Raw genomic sequence first — 19219 nt, 5'->3', positions numbered from 1 at the left:
TTTAGTAACTCATACACAAAGTGTTATTTTATATTAATAAATACACTAATATAAATTATTTTTTATTTGAATTAATTTTGAATGTCAAACTAGTATTTCAAGCGACGTTGCAATTTTCTTGAACTCTCTGGCAACACTGTCAAGACAAATAGTAAATAAACACATGTTCAAAACATAAGAAAAATGCGTGAGTAAAACATAGTGTAATTTACAATGTGATTTTACATGAAAAATTTGAGTGAAATCTCTAAAAATTTAAGAATTGTGTAAATTTACTATTAATAATAATTAAAAAAATTCCGTGAAAAATGGGTATTCGTGGATTGGCAACATATATGGCACAACGTTCTGATTGGCATTTAAAACCATTTGAACTTCATAATACGTATTTAGTAATTGATGGCAATGCACTTGCTTCACAATTATATATTCAACATGCAAAATGCAATTGTTCATTTGGAGGTGATTATGATAAATATGCACGAACAATTTGTGAATTTTTCGACAGTCTCGCAAAATGCAACATAACCCCATTAGTTATTTTCGATGGCGGTTGCGAGGAAAAGAAAATTAAAACTGTTCGCAAAAGAATTCGGGATAAGGTAAAATAAATATAATTTAATGTTAAAAATAATAATAAAATAATAATAATGCAGTAAAAATAAAATAAAAAAAAAACAAACTTTTTTCAGCTAAAATTTTGTCACATGATTATTGTCTACTTTTATAATTTTGTTTACATTTTTTATCTTTTTTTATGATTCGATTAATTTGTTGATGTCATATTTCAAAAAAAAAAAAAAATTGAATTTATTAAAGTTTTTCATTTAAAAATTATTTAGGCCAAATATTTAATAAATCGAAATTTAAATTAGTTGAAGTATTTAATTGATTAAAATTGTAATCAATCTAAATTATTAAATTCAAATTTTTAATTATTTCTAATTTCTATTAGTCAAAAAATAAATTTATTAATTAATTGTAACTTAAAAATTAATGAAATTTCAATTTATCTAAAGATTAATTAAGATTATTTTTATATTTAAATATTAAATTGTCCAAATTTTAAATGATTTAAGTTTAAAATTATCCGAATTTTAATTGATTTAATTTTTAAATTATCCGAATTTCAATTTATTTAAATTTTAATTAATTTAATTTTTATTAAATTATCCGAATTTAAATTGGTTCAAATTTTAATTGATTTAATTTTTAAATTATCCGAATTTAAATTGGTTCAAATTTTAATTGATTTAAGTTTTAAATTAATCGAATTGAAATTTACCCCAAATTTTAACTGATTTAAATTTTAATTGATTTAAGTTTAAAATTATCCAAATTTTAATTTATCCAATTTTTCACCTTTTTAACATTTCAGTTGAATGAAAAAATCTTTTAAAAGAAAATTTAGTCAAATGTAAAAATTCGATACAATAAAAACTATATTATTGTAAGATATTATTATTATTATTATTATTTTTCAAATACTTTAAATTTTTGGAAAATTTTTACTTTCAATAATAATAATTTTTATTTTTCTTTCAACAACTATTTTGAAAATTTGTTTAATTTAATTGTTTAGAAAAGTGTTTTCAATTTTTTTAACGTTTTAATTAGATGTCGATTATCTATAAATGTTTTTTTTTTTTTAAATAATGCGATTGAAATTTAATTTTTTTTAAACTAGTCAATATTGAGTCAAAATTTTGTAAACTGTGCCATAATTTTTTAAAAAGTCGAAATTTTTTCATGAAATTTACGTTTTTCTATTCAAAACAGTAAATAAAAAATAAGAGTTGGACAGTTTTGACAAATTTAAAAATTTATATAAGTCATTGTTATAAATATATTTGTGCATACAAAATATTATTTTTTTTTAAATGTTAGAATTTCTAATAAAATTCTTGACAAGTTAATTATGAAATTAATATATTGAAAAAATTAATTATTATTTTGTAAATTTAAACCAATTAACTTTTTCTAAAGCAACAATCTCTCATAATAATTACATAATAATTAATTTACTCCTTAATTAAAAGAAGCTAAAAAAAAATTTTAAGTCGGTTTAATATAGATATTAATAAACTGAAAAATTATATTTTCAGGTAGGATCTGCTTTTGGTTACAATCCAACAACGCAAAGAAGTTACAAATTTTTCCCCCTTCTCATGAAGGAAGTTTTTAAGGAAATATTATCAAAAAAGGGTATAAATTATGTGCAAACACTTTTTGAAGCCGACGATGAAATTGCGTCAGTGGCACGAATTTTAAATTGTCCAGTTTTAAGTCTCGATTCTGATTTTTATATTTACAATGTAATGTACATTCCAATTAATACTCTTGATCCATTCATGGTACAAAATCGACCGGGAATTGGTTACGTGAAACGTTGTAAAATCTATAGAGTTGAAAGTCTCTTGAAACAATTTCCGGGTCTTGATTCTTTACATCTTCCACTTGCCTCGACATTGCTTGGCAATGATTATGTTAATTGTCGAACATTTAAAGAATTTTTCCTTCATTTGCGTCTTGCAAAAGCAACAAAAATGCGCTACAATCAACAACAACGACGAATTGAAGCAACAATACTTTGGTTGAGTAAACATTCATTTCACAATGCAATCACACAAATTCTCGCTCGACTACCACAGGAATCACGATCAAAAGTCTTGGAAATTATTGAGATGATTGTCAATGTTTATACGACCTCAGATCCACAAATACTCATTAGCCTTGGTTTCCCAATGGAATTTGTATCGGAAATGAAGATTAAATTTAAAAAGGAACCTTTTAAATATAAAAGTGATGATGATATTAAAAATTTTCGCCCTGAGGAAGATGTAGAAGACGGCGAGGAATTGGAATGCGGTAAGAAACTATTATTATTCATATATGAATTATTATTATTATTTATTATTATTATTAATTAATTAATTGAAACTGCGAAATTTTTTTCTATTTTTTCTTCTACAAATTTCTTTCCAATAATATAAAAAAATTTTCAATTCTGGGTCAATCCATTATATTTCGACTGAAGTCGTCGCTGACTAATTTTTAAAAATTATAATACTTTGCAGGAATGATTTTGAAGTTATCAAGATCACGAAATGAAAAGAATTTTATTAAAATTTTAATTATTTATTGCAAAATATGAATTTAAAGTATATGAGGTGCTGAAAACTGCCAATTTTTTAGCCATTAGAAAATATGCAAAAATACGTAGAATTTACCATAAAAATAAAAAATTTTTTTTGTAATTTACTAAGAATGAATAAATTTATCATTATCAATTGATGTAATTATTTAAATATGTGAAATAATATATAAAATATGATTTTCAAGTTCGCCTGTCAAATAACCTAAATTTGCAAATTTCATCTATAAAATGTGAGAAAGAGAAGTCATTAAATTGAAAAAAACCTTACCAAATATAAAGTACTTGTGACTAACTTTTAGTTTTTCTTAGCACTTTTTTCCTTTTTTCTTCATAAATGTGAAATAAAAAGCAATAAAAATTGGCACTTTGCTTATTTTCACTATTTTCAAATGTAAATAACTTTCTTGGAGAAAACTGAAAAATTACAAAACTTGGGCAATATCTAATTGATCACTAACTACACACACTGGAAAAAAATTCGCTTTGGTCCCGAAGATACTTTTTGAGATAATTAAGTTTAAACTTTTCACAATTTTTATCAGGTTAATGCATGTGATTTTTATAAAATTGAAGTTAGTTCAAATTGTTTAACCAATAAAACCTAACTTCGTTCTTAAAAAACTACATGTATTAACCTGATAAAAATTGTGAAAAGTTTAAACTTAATTATCTCAAAAAGTATCTTCGGGACCAAAGCGAATTTTTTTCCAGTGTGTGTAGTTAGTGATCAATTAGATATTGCCCAAGTTTTGTAATTTTTCAGTTTTCTCCAAGAAAGTTATTTACATTTGAAAATAGTGAAAATAAGCAAAGTGCCAATTTTTATTGCTTTTTATTTCACATTTATGAAGAAAAAATGAAAAAAGTGCTAAGAAAAACTAAAAGTTAGTCACAGCTACTTTATATTTGGTAAGGTTTTTTTCAATTTAATGACTTCTCTTTCTCACATTTTATAGATGAAATTTGCAAATTTAGGTTATTTGACAGGCGAACTTGAAAATCATATTTTATATATTATTTTACATATTTAAATAATTACATCAATTGATAATGATAAATTTATTCATTCTTAGTAAATTACAAAAAAAAATTTTTATTTTTATGGTAAATTCTACGTATTTTTGCATATTTTCTAATGGCTAAAAAATTGGCAGTTTTCAGCACCTCATATACTTTAAATTCATATTTTGCAATAAATAATTAAAATTTTAATAAAATTCTTTTCATTTCGTGATCTTGATAACTTCAAAATCATTCCTGCAAAGTATTATAATTTTTAAAAATTAGTCAGCGACGACTTCAGTCGAAATATAATGGATTGACCCTTCTACATAAAGCAAATTATTTCCTAACATTTTTTTAAATATTAAGATAAATTAATATTATTACATTTTCCTTAATTTTTTTTTAGAATGAATTATCATGAATTTTTCATAAAAATAATTAATTAGAATTTTTATTTAAAAGTATTTTATTAGAAATTATTATTTTTTTAACGAATTTTCATTTTTTCGAATCGAAATTCGACAAATCTTTTATTTTATACGAATTTTTGTTTAATAGAATTTTAATTTTACAATCATTTAATTCACGTGACTTTGTATTAAAAAGAATTTCAATTTAACAGAATTCTCATTCAATTGAATTTTATGTGACTCGAATTTTTAAATAACAGAAATTCCAATTCACCAAATTTTAATTTTGTACGAATTTATAATTGATAGAATTTTTTAAGACAACGAATTTTCATTTGTCCGAAATCACAAATGGCTGAACAAACAATCGACAGAAAAATTTCGGGGCAATTTTTAAAATTGACCAATTAGAAATTATCAAAAAAAAATCGTGATTTTTAACGACTTTTTTTTCAAAAATACGACTTTTTTCGACTTATTTTAACAAAATGCGACTTTTTTAAAAAAAATTTAAATAAAATACGTTTTTTTAGGATACAATGCAAATATTCTTCAGATCTTCTTTATTTCAATTATTTAACAAATTTTTAACTAAAATTCTTCACTAAATTAATTATTTTTAATAATTTTAATGAAAATCTTCACAAATTCAATTATCTGAAAACTATTTTTCAACTAAAATTTTTATGAAATTTAATAATTGTTTATAATTTAAAAAAAATTAGCAAATAAAATTACCAAAAATGTTTAATTCAAAATCACTTGAAATTAAATTATTTGCAAAAATTTTAATTATTTTTAATGATTTTTTATAATATTCTTCGAAAATTTAATTATCTGAAAGCATTTTGCAATGAAAAAAAATTTAAAGTTCAATTTTTATGTTTAATTTTTAATAAATTTTTCAATTACTATCAAAAATTTCGATTCAAAATCAACTAAAATTCAAATTATTTTTTAAAATTTCGATTGAAATTACATTATTTTCAAAATTTTCAATTTAAAATCAACTAAAATTCAATTATTTTCCAAAATTTCAATTTAATATCAATTGAAATTTAATTATTTTCAAAAAAATTTCAATTTAAAAGCTTCTAAAATTTAATTATTTCTAAAAATTTCCATCTAAAATTTTTTTAAATTTAATAATTTCAATTATAACTGTCGTGAAATCAAATTATTTTTAATGATTTTTATAATATTCTTCGAAAAATTATTATTTAAAAAAAATTTAATAAAAAATCTGTAAAATTTGATTAAGTTTTTGCCTCCAGTTATTTTGTTTATAAATATATATGTTTATAATATACATATTTATAAATAAATTATAAAAATGGAACTACAAGAATTTTTTTTTGAAATTTGTTCTACTTAAATAAAATTTTTAAAATTTGATTGTGAAATATTGGGGTCAAACCATTATATTTCAACTAAAGTGGTCGCTGACTAATTTTTAAAAATTATAATACTTTGCAGGAATGATTTTGAAGTTATCAAGATCACGAAATGAAAAGAATTTTATTAAAAATTTAAATATTTATTGTAAAATATGAATTTAAAGTATATGAGGTGCTAAAAACTGTCAATTTTTTAGCCATTAGAAAATATGCAAAAAAACATAGAATTTACCATAAAAATAAAAAAAAATTATTGGAATTTACTAAGAATGAATAAATTTATCATTATCAATTGATATAATTATTTAAAGATGTGAAGTAATATATAAAATATGATTTCCAAGTGCACCTGTCAAATAACCTAATTTTGCGATTTTTATTCATTAATTATAAAAAATAGAAAACATTAAATTAAATAAAAACTTACCAAATATGAAGTTCTTGCCATAAACTTTTAGAATTTCTTTGCACTTTTCTTCTTTTCTATTCATAAGTATGAAAAATTTAAAAAATAAAATAGCTACTTTGTCTATTTTCACTATTTTTGAAAGTCAATAACTTTCTTGGAGAAAAATGAAAAAATATGGGGTTTCGAAAATTATTTAAATACACACTACATATACATTCACTGAAAATTTCGCATTGGTCCCGAAGCTATTTTCGAAGATAAAGTAGATTAAAAATTTCGTATTTTTTAGGCTATATTGACATGGGTTTTAAAGGTATTAAATCAATGTGAAGTTTGTCGTCACCAGTGAACCACCTTCACATTGATTTAAAATCCATGTCCATATAGCCTAAAAAATACGAAATTTTTAATTTACTTTATCTTCGAAAATAGCTTCGGGACCAATGCGAAATTTTCAGTGAATGTATATGTAGTGTGTATTTAAATAATTTTCGAAACCCCATATTTTTTCATTTTTCTCCAAGAAAGTTATTGACTTTCAAAAATAGTGAAAATAGACAAAGTAGCTATTTTATTTTTTAAATTTTTCATACTTATGAATAGAAAAGAAGAAAAGTGCAAAGAAATTCTAAAAGTTTATGGCAAGAACTTCATATTTGGTAAGTTTTTATTTAATTTAATGTTTTCTATTTTTTATAATTAATGAATAAAAATCGCAAAATTAGGTTATTTGACAGGTGCACTTGGAAATCATATTTTATATATTACTTCACATCTTTAAATAATTATATCAATTGATAATGATAAATTTATTCATTCTTAGTAAATTCCAATAATTTTTTTTTATTTTTATGGTAAATTCTATGTTTTTTTGCATATTTTCTAATGGCTAAAAAATTGACAGTTTTTAGCACCTCATATACTTTAAATTCATATTTTACAATAAATATTTAAATTTTTAATAAAATTCTTTTCATTTCGTGATCTTGATAACTTCAAAATCATTCCTGCAAAGTATTATAATTTTTAAAAATTAGTCAGCGACCACTTTAGTTGAAATATAAAGGTTTGACCCATTGGAAATAAATTTTCTCGATAATATTTTTATAGATTATTCTCATTACAGAATTAATAAAATGAATTTAATATCTAATAACATTAGTTATTTAAAGAAAAATATTCATTAACCAATTAAATTTTGTTAAAATAAAAAAAATCGACTTTTTGGATTTTTTTCGAATATAAATCGACTAAAACGACTTTTTTTGGGCCTTAAAATCGATCCGAGGCCTGTAAAATTTTAAAAATTGCGCGGAAATCTTTCTGTCGATTGATTGATCGGCCATTTGTGATTTCGAACAAATGAAAATTCAACGTTTTAAAAATTTTATTAATCAAAAATTCGTGTATAAATTATAAATTCGGTGAATTGGAATTTCTGTTATTTAAAATTCGATTGAATAAGAATTTTGCTAAATTACAATTCAATTGAATTAAAATCCTCTTAATAAATTAAATAAAAAAATTGTGTTAAGAAAAATTCTGCGAAATAAAAATTCTTCCAAATAAAAGTTAAGTAAAAATTTGTTTAAAAAAAAAAAAAATTTGTCACATTTTGATTGAAAAAATGAAAATTCGTCTAAAAAAATAATTATTTCTATAATAAAATTCTAAATTTGAACTAATTATTTTTGATGGAATTAATATAAAATACTTAATTTTTATTTTAGACCTCACCGACTTAGAGGAAGAGGAAATGGTAAAAGACGATCCCGAATTTCGATACGATCCAAATATTGAAAAAGTTGCTCCTCCCTGGTTTATCGAAGAATTCCAAATGGGACGCTATGCTTCCTATTTCATTGACATATTCACAAGAAGATTTTACGTTTGTCCACCGCAAATTGAAGATTACTCATATCCCGCGGCAATAAAAATTAGTACAAAAATCATAAGCGTTATCTATAGTTTATTGACAAAAGGTCTTCAAGGACCAGTTTTACTTTCATATCTTTGTCGTGGTTCAGGTAAAAATGTTATTGTCAATAAATTGGAGGCCAAGGAAAATATGCTCGGTTGTCAATTACCAAATCTCTTTGATCTACGTAAATTACCAATAATAATTCGTAAGAAAATTTTAGATGAAACACTTGGTATTCCTGAAATGGCACTCGCTACATTACCCAATGAATGGCAACTTTATGTGGCAACAATAATTTTTTGGATGTCACAACAGGAGAAACCGTCGGGTACAAATTGTCATTTATATTCATTGCTCTATTCAATGCTTTTTAGTGTTGTTGATAATAAAATTGGTTATCATCGTTCTGAGCAATATTTTCATCAAAAATATGATCAACATATAAAAACAATTTTTTACAATCGTGAAAATCAACAACACGAACAATTAAATCAAAATTTAACAATTTTTCAAGCATACTGTCAAATTAACATTGACGATTGTTTATTGGCTGCGCCATTTTTATTGAATAATTTTGAAATTGATCAACATTTATTGTGGAATGTGAAAAAATTTAATATATCAATTGTTCATGCTTTTGCACAATTTCAAATTTGTCTTAGACATAGTGTACATCTTAATGCATTATTGGGATTTCCTTATCAGCAAACGAGAATTTCTGAATTATTTAATGGTACATTGGTGTATAATTTGTATACAAATTTTAAAGGACGCAATGACATTGACGCTTATGTTTTTCATCAATTGCAAAATTCGCCAACATTATTGAGACTCTTTAATCTTTTGTTAGCAAATATTAAGGGACTTTTGAAACAAGATGTTTTAGATAATAAAGTGAATTGTGCGCGTCGACGAAGAAAACGTAATAAAGTTAAAAATTGTGTAGAAACTACACAAATTATTGAACCTGAAGATTCAACTTCATTTTACGATGTAAATAATCGATTTTCGATGTTGAGAGGCAATTAGCTGTTTTGTTATTTTCTTTTATTTTCAATTGATTTAAGAAATACTGTTTATATATATATATTCGGTTTATACATTTTTGATTTTTATTCATTATTCTTTATGAACTTGTTCAAAATGTATATTTGTTTTGATTTTGATTAATGCATTTATAATAAAAAAAATATTTTTAAAGTTTATGTGAATTTTTGAAAATTTAATTCACAGGGTGTCTAACAACTGCTAGGAAAAAAATTTCCTGACTTTTCACACTAAAAAAAAAATTTATTTCATTCAAATACTTCAAATTATTTGAAAAATATTTAATTGGTTCAAATACTTTTTATTTGGATCGAAAAAATATGTATTTGATTCAAATAACTTGAATTATTTGAATCGCATTTATTTGAACCAAATAAATCGTATTTGGTTCAATTAAATAATTAATTGAATTAAATAAATGAATTTATTTAATACAAATAATGAGTTACTTGAAACTATTCATTCATTTATTTAACTCAAATATTTCGTTTATTTGATACAAATAAAAAGTATTTGACACAATAAATTTATGTAATTGATTCAAATAAACTGAATTATTTAATACAAATAATTCAATATTTAATCTTAATACATTATTTCATCAAGACAAATAAAAAAATATTTCAATCGATTAAATATTTATTTGAAACGATAATAATGATTTACTTGAAACAATTAATTTATTTATTTCACTCAAATAATTTTGTTTTATTGAAACAAATAAAAAGTATTTGATACAATAACTTCATTTAACTGATTCAAGTCAACTAAATTATTTAATACTAATATACTATTTTATCAAGACAAATAAAAAAATATTTTAATCAATTAAATGTTTATTTGAAACGAAAATAATGAGTTACTTACAACTATTAATTTATTTATTTCACTCAAATATTTCATTTTTTTGATACAAATAAAAAGCATTTGATACAATAAATTTATTAATTCTAATTAATTAAATTATTTAATATAAATAATGTGTTATTTAATGTTAATACACTATTTTATTATAGAAAAATAAAATATTTTGACCAATTAAATATTTAAGTGTAATGAGAATAATGAGTTATTTGATACTATTCATTTATTTATATAAATATTATTTAATATTCTAAGTCCAAAAGTCAAATATTTTTTCATCAACAAAAAATTAATGTTTACAATGATTCAGAACAACGAAAAACGCGTTTTTAATAAAAATATTATTGCTTCCTCGTGGAGGAAGCTTTGTAGTCCTTTCGTTTATAAAACTTTTCAAAGTGGCGGAAACAAATTTTTTTCTTTATAGAAACATGTTATATGAGATCCTGATCAATTGTCCGGATGTATGTATGTGTTTGTGTGTGTGTGGATCCCTTTTTTGTTTAGAAGATAACTTTAACAGGTTTTAATGGATTTAGATAAAATTTAGTAGGCTCATTTATCATATTAATATCTCAAATCTGACCAAACGATTTTTAAAAATACCTCAAAAAATAATTTTTATCGCCTTTTTTCCAAAAATTTTTTTTGGCGGTATTCCCGAACGATTATCTCGCGAATTTAATTTTTCGAAAATTTTTCAAAAATATTTTGTAGTGTAGCTCAGCATCCGCTGGACCAATCAAAAAGTGCGCCATACATTTTTTGATCAGAACTTTCTTCTAATCACTATGGCGGTATTCTCGAACGATTATCTAGCGAATTTAATTTTTCGAAAATTTTTCCGAATTTGTTTTCTAGTTTAGCTCAGCATCCGCTGGACCAATCAAAAAGTACGCCATACATTTTTTGTTCGCTACTTTTTGCTAAAGAATTTGGCGGTATTCCCGAACGATTATCTCGCGAATTTAATTTTTCGAAAATTTTTCAAAAATATTTTTGAGTGTAGCTCAGCATCCGCTGGACCAATCAAAAAGTGCGCCATACATTTTTTGTTCGAAACTTTTTCCCTATTTTATTGGTGGTATTCCCGAACGATTATCTCGCGAATTTAATTTTTCGAAAATTTTTCAAAAATATTTTTGAGTGTAGCTCAGCATCCGCTGGACCAATCAAAAAGTGCGCCATACATTTTTTGTTCGAAACTTTTTCCTAATTTTATTGGTGGTATTCCCGAACGATTATCTCGCGAATTTAATTTTTCGAAAATTTTTCAAAAATATTTTTGAGTGTAGCTCAGCATCCGCTGGACCAATCAAAAAGTGCGCCATACATTTTTTGTTCAGAACTTTCTTCTAATCACTATAGCGGTATTCCCGAACGATTATCTAGCGAATTTAATTTTTCGAAAATTTTTCCGAATTATTTTTGAGTGTAGCTCAGCATCCGTTGGACCAATCAAAAAGTACGCCATACATTTTTTGTTCGCTACTTTTTGCTAAAGAATTTGGCGGAATTCCCGAACGATTATCTCGCGAATTTAATTTTTCGAAAATTTTTCCGAATTTGTTTTCTAGTTTAGCTCAGCATCCGCTGGACCAATCAAAAAGTACGCCATACATTTTTTGTTCGCTACTTTTTGCTAAAGAATTTGGCGGTATTCCCGAACGATTATCTCGCGAATTTAATTTTTCGAAAATTTTTCAAAAATATTTTTGAGTGTAGCTCAGCATCCGCTGGACCAATCAAAAAGTGCGCCATACATTTTTTGTTCGAAACTTTTTCCTAATTTTATTGGTGGTATTCCCGAACGATTATCTCGCGAATTTAATTTTTCGAAAATTTTTCAAAAATATTTTTGAGTGTAGCTCAGCATCCGCTGGACCAATCAAAAAGTGCGCCATACATTTTTTGTTCAGAACTTTCTTCTAATCACTATAGCGGTATTCCCGAACGATTATCTAGCGAATTTAATTTTTCGAAAATTTTTCCGAATTATTTTTGAGTGTAGCTCAGCATCCGTTGGACCAATCAAAAAGTACGCCATACATTTTTTGTTCGCTACTTTTTGCTAAAGAATTTGGCGGTATTCCCGAACGATTATCTCGCGAATTTAATTTTTCGAAAATTTTTCAAAAATATTTTTGAGTGTAGCTCAGCATCCGCTGGACCAATCAAAAAGTGCGCCATACATTTTTTGTTCGAAACTTTTTCCCTATTTTATTGGTGGTATTCCCGAACGATTATCTCGCGAATTTAATTTTTCGAAAATTTTTCCAAAATATTTTTGAGTGTAGCTCAGCATCCGCTGGACCAATCAAAAAGTGCGCCATACATTTTTTGTTCGAAACTTTTTCCCTATTTTATTGGTGGTATTCCCGAACGATTATCTCGCGAATTTAATTTTTCGAAAATTTTTCCAAAATATTTTTGAGTGTAGCTCAGCATCCGCTGGACCAATCAAAAAGTGCGCCATACATTTTTTGTTCGAAACTTTTTCCTAATTTTATTGGTGGTATTCCCGAACGATTATCTCGCGAATTTAATTTTTCGAAAATTTTTCCAAAATATTTTTGAGTGTAGCTCAGCATCCGCTGGACCAATCAAAAAGTGCGCCATACATTTTTTGTTCAGAACTTTCTTCTAATCACTATAGCGGTATTCCCGAACGATTATCTCGCGAATTTAATTTTTCGAAAATTTTTCAAAAATATTTTTGAGTGTAGCTCAGCATCCGCTAGACCAATCAAAAAGTGCGTCATACATTTTTTGTTCAGAACTTTCTTCTAATCACTATGGCGGAATTCCCGAACGATTATCTAGCGAATTTAATTTTTCGAAAATTTTTCCGAATTTGTTTTCTAGTTTATCTCAGCATCCGCTGGACCAATCAAAAAGTACGCCATATATTTTTTGTTCGCTACTTTTTGCTAAAAAATTTGGCGGTATTCCCGAACGATTATCTCGCGAATTAAGTTTTTCGAAAATTTTTCCGAATTTGTTTTCTAGTTTAGCTCAGCATCCGCTGGACCAATCAAAAAGTACGCCATACATTTTTTGTTCGCTACTTTTTGCTAAAGAATTTGGCGGAATTCCCGAACGATTATCTCGCGAATTTAATTTTTCGAAAATTTTTCCAAAATATTTTTGAGTGTAGCTCAGCATCCGCTGGACCAATCAAAAAGTGCGCCATACATTTTTTGTTCGAAACTTTTTCCTAATTTTATTGGTGGTATTCCCGAACGATTATCTCGCGAATTTAATTTTTCGAAAATTTTTCCAAAATATTTTTGAGTGTAGCTCAGCATCCGCTGGACCAATCAAAAAGTACGCCATACATTTTTTGTTCGCTACTTTTTGCTAAAGAATTTGGCGGTATTCCCGAACGATTATCTCGCGAATTTAATTTTTCGAAAATTTTTCAAAAATATTTTTGAGTGTAGCTCAGCATCCGCTGGACCAATCAAAGAGTGCGCCATACATTTTTTGTTCAGAACTTTCTTCTAATCACTATGACGATATTTCCTAACGATTATCTGGGGAATTCAATTTTTTGAAAAATTTTCGAAATTATTTTTGAGTGCAGCTCAGCATCCGCTGGACCAATCAAAAAGTGCGCCATACATTTTTTATTCGAGACTTTTTCCGAAAATTTTTCCGAATTTGTTTTCTAGTTTAGCTCAGCATCCGCTGGACCAATGAAAAAGTGCGCTATACATTTTTTGTTTGCCACTTTTTTTATTTTTGTTCGAAACTTTTTGACTATTTTTGCTTCCTCGTGGAGGAAACTTTGTAGTCCTTTCGTTTATAAAACTTTTCAAAGTGGCGAAAACAAATTTTTTTCTTTATAGAAACATGTTATATGAGATCCTGATCAATTGTCCGGATGTATGTGTGTGTGTGTGTGTGTGTGTGTGTGGATCCCTTTTTTGTTTAGAAGATAACTTTAACAGGTTTTAATGGATTTAGATAAAATTTGGTAGGCTCATTTATCATATTAATATCTCAAATCTGAACAAAGGATTTTTAAAAATACCTCAAAAAAAAATTTTTATCGTCTTTTTTCCAAAAATTTTTTTTTAATCGAAAAAATTTTTAAATGGAAAAATTTAAGGTTATATATAATAAAATCGTATTCCTTACGTCAAGACGAATCGATCGATATATATAAATGAATTAGTTGAAAAATGAAAATATCCGATCATAGTATGTTGAAATTACATATTTTTTAATTTATTTATTTGAGTAAGAATTTAATTTAGAATTGGAAGAATTAGTAAATAAATATGTTATTTAGGGTCAGTCGGGGTAAATCCGAACGGGGGGTAAATCCGAACGCTAATTATTATTTCAGCTTAATTAAAATTTTTAAAAATAAGTTCGATATGAGAATTTTTACCTCAGATCCTCTTGAAGAGATTCTAAGTATTATCCCATTTTTTGTTTGTTAATTAGCAACAGCATAAACAAAGATAACAAGTATTGCAAAAAAGATTGAAAATCAAAGATGACACTCTTTCAGTATTTTGTCTCGTATTTGAAGAAAAAGAAGCTAAAAATTCATTTTATTATTTATAATTGTTTGTTATGAATACTAGAACAGAAACTATATTTGATTTTTGCCTTCTGTAAAATTTTATTAATAATATCAGACCGTTCGTATTTACCCAAGAAAATTGGAAAACTGGGGTAAATCCGAACGGTATTTTTAATAATTTTTTTTAACATCAAAGCCACACAAAATTGTTTTTATTTGATTACACTATTATTTTAACATTATAAAAGTACATAGAAAAAAGTTTTTCTTTCTATACGTATCCTCGTTAGTAATTAATAAGCAGAAACTTAATCTCTGTTCTCTCGAAGGAGTGTTTCAATTTTTTTGCCAAATGGTTTGTTGAAAAAAGTTTTTCAGGATCTTAATAAAATTTGGTATTCTACGGTTTTTGGGGTCGCTAATTACCAATTTGAAGTCAGTTTTTCAAAATTCAAAATGGCGGACGAGAATTAAAAAATTCATTGGATTCGCTCGAAAATTGTTACTCGGGGGGTTTCAGGGTTATCAAATTTGATCATTTTTAAAAATAAGTTTTAGGAAAGTCCGCCATTTTGAATTTAAAAAATTTAACTTTTATTTTTGTATTTACATTCAATCACTCCAAAATACTTTCTGTACCAAGTTTTGCAAAAATCCGTTATGATTTGATAAAGTTATTGAAGGTTTTAATTGTGTAATGCATTTTAATTTTTAACCTGTTTGATTTTTGTATTTATATATGATGCATTATTACATAATAGGTTTATTATCGTATTTTTTTTGAGTTTTTATATAAGTTTAACAATTGCAATACTTTAAATTTATTTTCCCTAAGATTTTTCTGAAATACAGTGGCGTTCGTATTTACCCCCATATTTTAGGAAAGTTGCAAAGTATCGAGGTAAATACGAACGCTAAGTTTCCTGCGATTGTAATTTATCAAAAAAATTTTCTACCCCATAAAATTGTTCTATGGAAGTAAAGTAACAACTTCATGCACCAGAATACCGGAAGTATTTTTTTTTTTAAGAAAAAACTTATGTTATTGTTGAAACTTACTAAAAGCGTTCGGATTTACCCCAGTTGACCCTATTCAATTCAAATTTTGATTTATTTGAATCAGAAAATTCTTACATTTTATGCAAATAAATAATGTATTTGGATCAAATAAAATAATAATTGCCGCAATTAAAGAGGTTTTAGTTTCAATTAAAACAATTACTTATGACAAATAATCGAATATTTGATTCAAGAAAATTTTTAGTTGTTTCAAGAAAAATATTTTATTATTGCAAATAAATATTTATTTGAATCAAAAAACATGCAGTATTGAATGAAATAATTTTCATAATTGATTTAAATAATTATTTATTAGCTTTGAATATTCCATTTATTTGATTTGAATATTTTGTATTTGATTCAAATAACTATTTATTTGATACGATAAAATAAAATACTTAGGTTTAGTAAATGTGTATTTGGTTCAAATACATATTTATTGGATAATAGACAAGTAAATGAGGTATTTGGATCAAATACTTTTTATTTGATTCAAATAAATTTTTTTTTCAGTGCACTGACCTAAATTACACTAAAAAAATTTTATTTTGATACAATTAAATCATTAACCTGTCTATTATCCACTAATTTCATATGTATTTGAACCAAATAAATGATGTTTCGTAAAAAATAAAATATTTAAGTGAAATAAATAAATTAATTGGTGACGTATAAATATTCTCAACATTTAATTTAAAAGAATTTTTACGGCGTCAAATCTTAAATTATCAAATTTTTATTTAGTAATATTATATAAAGCAGATTTTCTTGTAAAAGAACAATTTTTTTTAACAGAATTGTTATTTTAATAAATTTCGATTTATCAAAATATTTATTTAACAGAATTGTCATTGAATAAATCCACAATTAACAGAATTTCTATTTAACAAAATTCTTAATTAACAAAGTTTTTATTTTATTAAAGAAAATTGTAATTCCAACTAATTCTTATTTAACAGAATTCGCATTTAAGAAAAATTTCTACCTAGTTCTTTTTTTGTCAATTTTTATAGACATAAATTTCGTTTAATTGAAATTATATTAATTTAAAATTTAAAAAAGTATTAGAAAAAATGCTTTATAAGAGTTCTGCTAAATACCTAGAAATTCTTTTAAATCGAATTTTAGTTAAATGTAAATTGAAAATTTTGCATAATATAAAATCCACTTTATATAATTTTGCTAAATAGAAATTCGATAATTTAATATTCGACGCCTTAAAAATTTTTATAAGGTAAATGTGGGTATTAGCATTAAATAATAAATTATTCGTATTAATAAATAATTTACTTTATTTGAAGTTGAACCGATAAAATAAGAAATTTCCTGACTTTTCCCTGACCGTTAGACACCTTTTTACCTTTTAATTTGTCTTTTTTAAAAAAAAACAAAATTAAATCAGAGTGGCCACAAGAATTTCAATTTTCTGATATTTCGTTAATTATTAAAAAAAAAATTTCTTAAATTTAATGAATTATAATTTAGAATAATTTAGTTACAAAAACGTTTTCCTATACTATATTTCATTCTTTTCAATATAACAGGGATCAGGTACCTTTTTTTCTTAAAAATAGGTAAAAAGGTGACAAATAGATAAATTAAAATTCGAATAGTTTAAAATTTGGACAAATTGAAATTCAGATAATTTGAAATTTAAATTATAATTAATCTCTAAATAAATTGAAATTTCGTTAACTTTAATTTACGATCAATTAAATTTTCATTTGATTAAAATTTTAATTAATAAATTTTTTTTTTACCAATATAAATTAAATTTGATTAAAAGTTGAATAGCTTAAAATTTAAATTGAAAAATTAAAACACAGTACCTTTTTTCTTAAAATTATAGGTAAAAAGGTGAATTATTTACCAAAAATAGGTGACAAAAAAGTAATAATAAAAAAAAACAGATAGTTAAAACCAATTAACGTGCAAAATAATTTATTTGTATTTAGTCAAATTGTTCATCAAAGATTGAAACATTGATAGTTTAAAATTTTCGTAAATTAAAACTTAAATCAATAAAAATTTGGATAATTTGAAACTTAATTAAAATGTGAATAGATAATTCTAAAATTAAGTTAATTAAAAATTTAGACAAATTGAAATTTCAAATTTAATTAATCTTTAGATAAAGTGAGATTTCGTTTATTTTAACTTACGATTAATTAAATTTGCATTTAACCTCATGTAAAAAGATATTATCTATCTATGTTACATTATTATAATAAATAAATAATAAATAAATTAAATTTGCATTTGATTAAAATTTCAATAAATAAATTTGTTTTAACTAATAAAAATTAGAATTGATTGAAAGTTAGAGGAATTGAAATTTGGATAGATGAAAATTTAATTTAATTAAAATTTGCATGAATTAAAATTTAGACAGATTCAAATTTAGATAAATTGAATTTTGAATTGATGGTTGATTGGAAACTTCATTATACTTTCTAGAAACTTAGGAAAAAATTAGTTGCAATATCCATTCGTAAACTTATTACTAAATTCTCATTTTTAATCACTATATTTATTTTTCATTTATAAATTAATAAAATTTATCGAAAAAAAAGATAATAAATAAATAAAATTGTATAACATTTTGAATTTTCAAAAAAAAAAGAAAAGAAAACAAGCAAATCATATATTTGTAAATATATACTAACAAACTTTACGTATTTTTGTCTAAAAATATATATAGTATTTACACTTTATTTCATTTCATTGAAATTTCACAAGACTTAACTTTCTTTTTAGCAAAAAAAAGTTTATAAATTTCAATGACAATATTGTTCCTCATTTTCTAAATCATCATTCCAAATGATTTCCATAATAGTTTTTTTCAGTCTCGTTTTTTCAGGTTCCATTTTTTTCGCCAATTCACCAGCGACTAATTTACCAAATATCTCATCGGGATTTTCATCTCTTTTACATGTCTCAAGATACCTTTGAATAATTGATGATATATTTGCAATTATATCTTCCGTTGATTCAACGCATTTTCGTTTTCCAATTTTTCGTCGTTTATTGGAATTATCAGCTTTCTCTGATAACGACGTTCCCGATTCCGATGTACTTTCTTCATTTTGATAAACAACCTCAACATTACTTGGTAATGATGTGCCAACATTTAATGTTTCCGTTTTTATTGGTATTGAATTGCAATTTTGATTTTGATTTGATCCAACGAGTTGAACCATCACTGTTTTTGGCACTTGGACAAATGATAAATTACTTGATTTAAAATCAACAGATTGTCCAAGTCCAGTTGTTGAAATTGGTTTTATTTGCGTAAACGCCTGACCATTGAAAAGTGTTGTGCTTACATTTTCATTTTTTGCATTTTTCATTAGTTTTGAATCGAAATTTTTTGGTTTATGATAGACACTGAAAATGAAAAAAAAAGGGATTTT

The 19219-nt window shown here is 24.5% G+C and overlaps 2 protein-coding genes across 5 annotated transcripts in view; one reads left to right on the top strand and one right to left on the bottom strand.

Annotated features, from left to right (window-relative positions):
• Positions 1-19219, bottom strand: part of LOC127284958 (uncharacterized) — a 29564-nt gene that overhangs the window by 1228 nt on the left and 9117 nt on the right. The window contains exon 4 of one of the 4 annotated variants that reach the window (XM_051310690.1): positions 18310-19193. The exons of 1 other annotated variant lie outside the window; for it this stretch is intronic. In XM_051310690.1, the coding sequence (XP_051166647.1) occupies positions 18584-19193 (610 nt within the window). In that variant the 3' untranslated portion in view covers positions 18310-18583. Of the gene's footprint in view, positions 1-18309; positions 19194-19219 lie in introns of those variants that run through there. 2 more of the 4 variants (XM_051310692.1, XM_051310691.1) reach the window with 2 other exon arrangements.
• Positions 131-9504, top strand: LOC127284945 (protein asteroid). The gene is made up of 3 exons (XM_051310670.1): positions 131-602; positions 2106-2868; positions 8109-9504. The coding sequence occupies exons 1-3, from the start codon at positions 309-311 to the stop codon at positions 9326-9328; spliced, it is 2277 nt and encodes a 758-aa protein (XP_051166627.1). The 5' UTR covers positions 131-308; the 3' UTR covers positions 9329-9504.

This window comes from Leptopilina boulardi, unplaced genomic scaffold, assembly GCF_019393585.1.
Source record: "Leptopilina boulardi isolate dan_hultmark-lab unplaced genomic scaffold, ZJU_Lbou_2.1 LbouV2_327, whole genome shotgun sequence".
In the NCBI taxonomy this organism is placed as follows: Eukaryota; Metazoa; Arthropoda; class Insecta; order Hymenoptera; family Figitidae; genus Leptopilina; species Leptopilina boulardi.
This window is presented reverse-complemented; position numbering and strand designations above follow the sequence as displayed.

Coding starts and splice junctions, on each gene's coding strand:
- LOC127284945 (XM_051310670.1), top strand. CDS start 309: ATGGGTATTCGTGGATTGGCAACATATATGGCACAACGTTCTGATTGG. Junction 603..2,105: donor GCAAAAGAATTCGGGATAAG/GTAAAATAAATA, acceptor TTATATTTTCAG/GTAGGATCTGCTTTTGGTTA. Junction 2,869..8,108: donor CGGCGAGGAATTGGAATGCG/GTAAGAAACTAT, acceptor TTTTTATTTTAG/ACCTCACCGACTTAGAGGAA.